The sequence below is a fragment of the Plasmodium gaboni genome, chromosome 11, assembly GCF_001602025.1.
Source record: "Plasmodium gaboni strain SY75 chromosome 11, whole genome shotgun sequence".
In the NCBI taxonomy this organism is placed as follows: Eukaryota; Apicomplexa; class Aconoidasida; order Haemosporida; family Plasmodiidae; genus Plasmodium; species Plasmodium gaboni.
This window is the reverse complement of record NC_031491.1, coordinates 911,101-920,397: the sequence shown is the minus strand read 5'-3', so window position 1 is coordinate 920,397 and position 9,297 is coordinate 911,101. Positions and strand designations below refer to the sequence as shown.

The following is a 9,297-nucleotide window of genomic DNA, read 5'->3' as shown; positions in this document are numbered from 1 at the left end:
CCTGACTGTACAGGAAAATAAGACAGAAGGAATGGTAGAAGAAATTTATAATAATAGTTCATTACCATATGCTAATGAATGGTTATTTGATAAAATAAAAGAAATATTAGATCCTTCTATAAATCAAGAAAGTATAAGTGAATTATTGACACACAAATATAACAGTTTTAATGAAGCAAATACAGGTATTTTTGATTTATTAGAAAATTTATTAGTACGTAGTGGAAGTAACAATCAGGAGAATATGGAGATTAGTAAACAAAAAAAAGGTAATTATTCTTATAATCATTATAATTCTATGGATGAATCAATAAATGAGCATTATAATTTTATTAATTATTCTATTCATTGTATTAATAAAGAATTATCTGCAAACGTGGAGTTAGAAGCTACCAAAATGATGAAAATTTATAATCATTCATTGAACAAATATAAAAATTATATCAATTTTAAGGATGATATTTATCAAGACTTAGTGAATGAGGGAGAAGAAATATCAACTTTAATATTTGATGAAAATAAAAAAATTAAAAAAAGGATTCCAAAAATTGATTTTCTTGTTTTAATTAATATTAATAGTGAGAATTATAATAATATTATTGAATCTCATAATGTACAAACACCCAAATTAAATTTAGAAGAGATCTTTAAAATTAACTTAATATAATTATATATATATATATTTTTTATTCTAATTTGTATTTATCTTTTTATATTATATTAATTATATTTATTTATTTTTTTTTTATTTTTTTGTCCAAACATATAAGACTTTTATTAAAATAATTTAACAAATAAATTTTTTTTAAATTTCATAATTAATATATGACAACTGTCCTGTGTACATAGACTAACACATTGAATATATTAACACGATGCCTGAATAAAATATTAAGGCATTCTTCTAATAAATTCATATATGTATATATATACATATATATATATATATATATATAACTTATGCTGTAATAAATGGGAGAACTACAATAAAGAAGACCTAATCTAATATGTGTGTAAATATTCACATTAAAGGCGTTCCCACTTATTTATTGATTTATTTATTTATTTTGTGTAATAAAATTGAAATATTTCATAATTTATATATAAAATATATATCACATATATTCTATATATATGTCGAAAAAATAATGTTTAATAAAAGAAAAAACTTGAAAGATATTTAATAAAAATAATATTTTAAATATCATAAAATAATTGTAAGATATTTTTTTGTTTTAATTTAACAGATACAATTAGGCTTACAAAAAAATGTTACAGTTGTACGTAGTATTTAAAAAAAAAAAAAAAAAAAAAACTATATATTAAAAAAATTATGGAAAAAGTAAATTAATTATTTTGTTATTAATAAGGAAAATGAGATGATCAACAACAGTGGGATATTTTATAATGAAGAAAAATTTATTAAATATTTATAGATAAATTTAAAGAATATATTTGAATATGATATATTTAAATTAGATATAAAAAGAGTAAATAACCATATAAAGTTAAAGCATATATGTAATCTATATTCTTATCTATGTAAAAATAATTTTTTTAAAATATCAGATCAAAACGTTAATATAACAGAGATATGTTTATATGTGAATCCAATAATATCCGAAAAAGATAAAAAAGAATATAAATAATCTTAACCACAAATGAAGAAGAAGAATCTATTACTCATTATTTAAACTGTGATATGTTCAATTCATCATATAATTCATCTTTTTTAGAATCATCTATGTCATCAAATAATTTCTCTAAGAGTTCCGACACAACTAGCTGTTCAGAAATTTCATCAGATGTGTCTGATAAAAGTAATAAAAAGAATAGAACACAATAAAATATAAAAAATATAAATGTAGAAATAAATCAAGTAATGGAAGTAGACGTATTACAACAACAACATGATGACCGAATGAAGAAAAAAGAAAATAAAAATGGAGTGCTTCCATCCTGGTGATAATATATTGAAACAAATATGATGCTCTACATATCAAAGGAAATAATAATGAAATATGCATATTTCAGATTTATAAAAGATTTAGTAATAAAGATGATGATAATAAAAATATTCTTATACAAATTAATATATACAAAATAAAGAATGTAATAAATTTTTATATAATAATTTTGAATCACATTTAAATTATTGGCATGTATTACCATGTATAGGTTCTCTTATTATAATAAAAGCAATATAAATAATATTATTAACAAAATAAAAATAGTTAATTTTTATGAATTCCTTTATTTATATGATGAATTTACAGTATGTAAATATACATTAAAAAAAAAAAAAAAAAAAGTTAAAAAAATTATCTATGATCAAACAAAAGGACGAAGAAAATGTAAGCAAAGTGGACGACCATTGTATAGCATCTGAAACGATTAAAGAAATGGATTTTTTAAATAATGGAAATGATGAAAATAACTTAATTGAAGGAATGAATAAAGGGATGGTCGATATGAACTTACAAGAAAAATATGATGAAGATGTTCATAAAAATCATTCAAGTGTTTTTCTTATTTTGATAAGAGTAATAAAAATAGTCTAACGAATATACATAGATATCATAATAATAATTATTGTATTTATGATGAAGATATTATTTTAAATGATATTTTAAAAAATGAAAAAAAAAAGCAAGCCCTTGTTTGTTTTGTTAGTTTTGGTTATATATTTTACTTTGAAACTTTTTTATTTAGAAATAATAATAAAATGATACTAAAATTTAAAAAAAAAAAAAAAAAAATTTTATAATATTTAATAGAATAACAAAAAAAAAAAAAAGAAGATTTCCTTTTTGTTATAAATACTAAAAACTATATGATACTATAAAAATAATATATATTATGGAAAAAATAATGAATATATAATATATATATATATATATATATAGTTGCAAAAACTTTGAATTTTTATACTTTTTTTTTGTTTTAATTGTAATACCATATTATGATTATAAACGTTATATTGTAACAAATTTTTATATGAGAATAAAAAAGCTCAAAAAAAAATATATGCATGATAAAAAAATTAATAATATAATTGTGATAAAAAAATTAATAATATATATAATAATAAAAAAAAAAATAATATAAATGATAAAAAAAATTAATAATATAAATGATAAAAAAAACAATAATATAAATAATAAAAAAAAAAAATAAAAATATAAATGATAAAAAATATATTATAATAATAATAATAATTATTGTTATTATTATTATGCTTCTATCAATAATTTACATAAAAAAACAACATTTTTGATGACTTTACATATTCCAACAATTTTCATAGCTTTATATTTATAGTAGAATATAAAAAAAAATATACAATATAAGAATAAAAAGACAAAAAATTAAACAAACGGATATTTAATTTTTTATGTATGAATTGTTATAAAAAATAATATTTTTAACGTGTGACACATCATATGAAATATTTTACAAATTTCTGTGATTTGGTAAATAAATATAATCATCATTTTTATTTATATAATAAATAAATAAATAAATATATATATATATATATATAATATTTTCTATAATGAAAATATTTCTTTTTTCTCCTTATATAATCTTGAAGAAGAAAAAAATAAAATCTCTTCAAATGATATAATGGCGAATCAAACAAATAATAAAGAAGAAGAACAACAACAAAAAAACAAACCAATAAAGAAAAATTCAACTTCCTCATCATGCTTCACATTGAATAATGTTAAAAAAAGAAAAAAATCAGATATCACAAACATTATAGAAGATCAAAATGTGGTAGCTAGCCAAACAGCTATTTCTGATGATAATAATGAAAATAAAAATATTTCAAAAAATATGAAGAAAAAGAGGGGTAGTAAAAATACAAATCAAATGGGAGAAATAAAAGAGGAGGAGAAGGATATTTTGAAAAAATTAAATGACAATAATAAATCTGATGAAAATATAAAAGCTTCTGATGGTTACTCAAATGAACAAAGTATGCATGGTAGTAATAATAGTAATAATATTAATGAATGTAATAGAAGGACTACAAGGAAAAAAAAATTTATTCATAAAAAATACGATGATAACGATGATGAAGAAGAAGAAGAAGAATATTATTATGATGATGACGATGATGAGTTGTTTGATGAAAAATGTTTGACAAATGAAATGGCAAATATTAAATTACAAGAAGAAGAAGAAGATTATTTATTTGATGAGGATATGAAAAAATATAAAGATGAAGATATTGTTGAAGAAAATCAAATATTAAATGAAGAATTGTATAGTCAAGATTCAGATTTTTATAATGATGAATTTAACACTGGTAGTAAAAAAAAAAAAAGGAAAAGAAGAAAAAAAATGAAAATTCAAAAGAAAGATAGTATTATAAAGGGTGTTCATAAAAATTCTACAAAAATATTAAATAATAATATTATTAATGATACATGTCATAGTAGTCATAATAATAATATTAACAGTATACATAATATTAATCGTAGTAATACTAATAGTAGTAATAATAACACCTCTTATAACAGTAACAATGCAATTTCAAATAGTAATGCTACTAATAATAATAGTAGCCTTATGAATATTCAAGAAAAAATTAAAAAAAATGAAGATAAAAAAAAAGTAAATTCTCAAGATTCTTATATTAACCAAGGAGATCATCAAAAAGATGTTCATTTAAACTTTGATGATTTATCTAAATTAGAAGATAGAGGTGATAAAAACAATCTGTCGAAATATAATAAAGTTATAGAAAAAATAAAACAGTGTTTAGATGAAGAAAATGTTTATAATAAAAATACAGAAGATATTAGCAAAAATATAGTACAAACTGTTATAGATATATATATAAATAAATTAGATATAAAAATGAAATTATTTTCTATATGTAGTAATTTAATGAGAAAAGATAATTCAGAATTACGAAAAAAAATCTTAAATGGTAGTATTACATCTACTAATTTAGCTAATATGGATTCATCAGATTTAGCACCTATTAGTTTACAAAATAAAAGAAGAGAACATGAAAGAAAATATTTTTATGAAAATATTTATCTACGTGACAATTTAATAGATTTAAAAAAAAAAAGTAATCGAAATGATGAAGAAGAAAATTTATATATTATAAGTAACATATTAAATAAACAACAAAACGATCAAGATATAACACATATTGATATAAATAATTCTAATGATAATGAATTAAATCATATTAAGAAACAATCTAATGATCATATTTTATCAAATAATAAAAATGATACATATAATATAAATAACGAATATAATACAAACCAATATAATCTGGATAATGAAAGCAACCAAAACAGTAAAGAAAATATAAATGAAAATATATATGATAAAAAGGAAGAACAAAATACATCTGATTCATATGTCATACCATCAATGGAAAGATATAATTTTCAACAAACTTATAAAAATCTAAAGCAAATTTATGACACCATGCCAAAATATGCTTCCTCTCCTATTCTAACATTTCTAGATAATTCTTATAATAGGGTCATGACGATAATAGAGACCAGCAGGAATGAGGAAGCATAATACAGCATAATAGAATATGAAAATAAAAATAAAAAAATATATATATGTATATATATATATATATATATATTTATTTATTTATTTATTTATTCATTTTTTTTTTTTTTTTGTCTTAAATAAAGGAGCAATATTAAAATGTTTATACTCTTATGTATCCTAACTTATATATAATGGAGTGAAGAAAAAAGAACTTAGGAGAAAAATTGAGAGAGTTTATATATTAATAGAAAAAATTTAATATATATACTACTTTATCAAATGATTTAAATATATATATATAAAAATTTTTTTTTTTTTTTTTTTTTTTTTTTTTTTTTTTTTTTTTTGAAAAAAAGCGGATGTCTTTTAAGGATCGATTTTACATTTATTTTATTTTTTTTAATTTAAATATACTTTTATGAAATAATAAAAGGATAATATAAATAACAACATTTTTAAAGACATTGTTAAAACTTTTTTTTTATGTACTTTATAAATATAATATATATATATTAATTGTTATGATAATATCAATATATACCTATATATTCTTCTCATTCCTTAATTCATATATATTATAGTAGGTGTTCTCTTTTTCGTTTTTCTCCTTCCCCTTCAACATAATAAAATTAACATATACATATATATATATATATATATATATATATATATTTATTTATTTATTATTATTTTTGTTGTTCTTCTCATTAATATATTATGGCAACCATTGTAGGTTAATATATCAAAAAAAAAAAAAAAAAAAAAAAAATACATAACGTTTCTACAAATGTTTTATAAACAACTATGAGAGAAATAAATGTAAATTATAGAGATGAAATGAAATATGAAGAAAAAAAAAAAATAATAATAAAAAATAATAATAATAATAATAATAATAATGATGATGATACAATTTTTCAAGACACACCTATAGAAGAGGAAGAGAAATTTGTAATATTTCTAGAAAAAGAAAAGAATCAAAATATTGATGATAATAATGATGACGATAAACGTACACATTATTCTTCTATCGACAAAAGTGTACATATTATAAATAATAGTATATGTAACATAAAAAGTAATTTAAAATATATAAAAACTATTATAAATATAAATGAAGCGACACAATCAGATTATACATTAGAAGATGAAGATATAAATTCATATAAATCTTCAAGTGATACAAGTAGTTTTGTCAAGACATATGATAATATAAATGAAGAGGAATATACTAGAAAAAATAGTAATGAAAATAATTTTGAATTATTATTAAACAAAGTTATAAATAGTAAAAAAGAAGAAAAACAATTAGATACCTTAGATATAATAGATGAGTGTATATCTATAGGAAATCTATATAATCGTAAAGACAAAAAGGATAATCAAATAAATGAAGAAAACAAAAATAATAAAATTCCAGAAAATCTTATACATAATAATAACGACAAAAATAATATTATTATTAATCAAAATATGGTATCAGATGATGTATTAAATATATCTATAGAACAAAAAAATAAAAAAAATCATGATACACCTCAAATTAATAATATAAATAATGATAGTAATAATAATATCAATTCTCAACAATTAGAAAATGCATCATCAAATACATCATCAAATACATCATCAAATACATCATCAAATATATCATCAAATATATCATCAAATAATAAACAAAAGGAAAAAAACAAATTTTCACTCTTCACAAAATTAAACTTAATTAAGAACCCCAATATACAAGTTGATGATACGCATATGGGTAATCAGAACGACACTATGTATATAAATATAAACAACAAAATATTTAATATATATATATATAGACATACTTATTTATATTTTACCATTCAGATGAGAAATATAAGGATTCAAGATGTGAAGCAATTAAAACATATAGCCGACTAGGTTAGTTCTATTATAGTGAATAATTAAACACATACATACATATATATATATTAAATTATAAACATTTTGTGTATACATGTTTGAAACATTTCCTATATTATCAATATTTTTTATATACCATTAAATATCCACGTGATTTATATGAAATATATTTTTTTTCTACTCTCAAATTTTTTATTGTCTTTTAACATATAGGATATGTTTATTTAAAAAAAAACATATAATTGATATATATATGTGATATTTCATTTTATTTAATTTTTTTCTTTTAGATATTATATTATACAAATTGATAAACTTGTTACCAAATGAAAAAAGAAAAAAACTAGACGACTACTTAAGAATATTTTTTAAAAACAAAGAAAGACTAACTATACTATTGAGAGAGAAGAAGAATCTATCGAATTTTATGATATACACATTTTTTTTTTTATCGTATATCTTTTTTGGATTTGTTATAATTTTCTTGAAACGAATTGTCTATCACATATTTTATGACCAAGACTTATAAAATATATATAAGTGAATAATACATGTTTATTTTATAAAATTTTATTTATATTTCATATTTTATGAAACGTTTTAATTATATACATATATATTTTAACTCCACAATAACATTTCCAACTTTCTGAATATCATTTAAATAAATAAATATATATATATATATATATATATATATATATATATATATAATTTCGAACTTTTAAGCTTTTATAAATTTTAACTAATAAATATAAAAAAATATTTATAATTCCATATATATATTATATTTGCGTCTAACTCTACCTCATTTCTATAATATAAAAAAAAATTGACAATTTAAACTTTTTCCTTTAAAAAATATAAAAGTTATAAATAAATAAATATATATATGTATATATGTATAAAGAAGTTTTAAAATATAAACCTTTTTTTTTGGCTTTTTAACTTGAAAAAAAAAAAAAAAAAAAAAAAAAGAAAACAAAAAAATTAAATTAAAATTAAATAAATAAATATAAATATATGTATATATTTACATATTACATACAAGATAATGAGGTATACAAAATATATATAACTATGCAGAATATATATATATATATATATATATGTGCATGTATGCTTAAGCATACAAATACAGCAACAATCGATTATAAAGAAAAATAAACTAGAAATTATTTAACAGCAACATAACAATAATCAAATTAAGCATATATAATAACAAAAGAAATATATAATAATTATATGATCATAATATATAAAACAAATAAAAAAATTAAATAAAAAAAAAAAAAATATATATATATATATAATATATATTAATTCGAATTATTAACATAAAATAATATATATAACAAATTATGGTAAAATTGGTTCAGTAAAAACTGTTGCATTCTCACAGGATCCACCAAATTTTTCTGTTAAAATAAACATGTATAAATATATATATATATATATATGTGTATATATGTATATATATGTATATATATATATATATATATATATAAAGGGTTTAAAAAACAAATATAACTACATATATAATATTAATATATGCTTACTTTCTAATTGATTTGCCTGAACGTGATCTAGCAACTTCTTCTATAAAGAGAGGAAAAAAAAAAAAAAAAAAATATATAATAAAAAATAAATATGTAAAGGTATAATATACATATGTATATATATATATATATATATACTATATGTTTATTCTTTTTTATTTTATTTTTATTCCTTATTTACCTCCTTTTCAGATGACGTTATTGTAATTTTTTGTTGTGTTACAACCTACACATTTATAAAGTATCATATATAAAATACATATATTAATAAATTAGAAAATATGGATACATAAATAATATATATATATAT

At 18.3% G+C, this 9,297-nt stretch overlaps 3 protein-coding genes and 1 pseudogene across 3 annotated transcripts in view, besides 1 other annotated feature; 3 read left to right on the top strand and 1 right to left on the bottom strand.

The window, feature by feature from the left end:
• Nucleotides 1-667, top strand: part of PGSY75_1127900 (hypothetical protein) — a gene marked incomplete at both ends in the record, with an annotated part of 1,725 nt that extends 1,058 nt beyond the window's left edge. The window contains one exon of the mRNA XM_018786398.1: nucleotides 1-667. This exon is cut by the window's left edge and continues 530 nt beyond it. Within this exon, the coding sequence (XP_018641193.1) occupies nucleotides 1-667 (667 nt within the window).
• A 712-nt stretch (nucleotides 668-1,379) lies between these two features.
• PGSY75_1127800 (hypothetical protein) lies at nucleotides 1,380-5,559 on the top strand (annotated as a pseudogene; the record flags this gene model as incomplete).
• Nucleotides 1,380-5,559: a sequence feature.
• Nucleotides 5,560-6,342: 783 nt separating this feature from the next.
• On the top strand, nucleotides 6,343-7,957 carry PGSY75_1127700 (hypothetical protein; the record flags this gene model as incomplete). Its single annotated transcript, XM_018786397.1, has 3 exons — nucleotides 6,343-7,294; nucleotides 7,393-7,446; nucleotides 7,719-7,957. 3 exons carry the CDS (start codon nucleotides 6,343-6,345, stop codon nucleotides 7,955-7,957), a joined length of 1,245 nt encoding a protein of 414 aa, XP_018641192.1.
• Nucleotides 7,958-8,787: 830 nt separating this feature from the next.
• The window catches only part of PGSY75_1127600 (putative CRAL/TRIO domain-containing protein), a gene marked incomplete at both ends in the record, with an annotated part of 2,103 nt that continues 1,593 nt past the window's right edge, over nucleotides 8,788-9,297 (bottom strand). Inside the window, 3 exons of the mRNA XM_018786396.1 lie at nucleotides 8,788-8,846; nucleotides 8,988-9,027; nucleotides 9,169-9,213. Coding sequence (XP_018641191.1) covers nucleotides 8,788-8,846; nucleotides 8,988-9,027; nucleotides 9,169-9,213 — 144 coding nt within the window. The remainder of the gene's footprint in view (nucleotides 8,847-8,987; nucleotides 9,028-9,168; nucleotides 9,214-9,297) is intronic.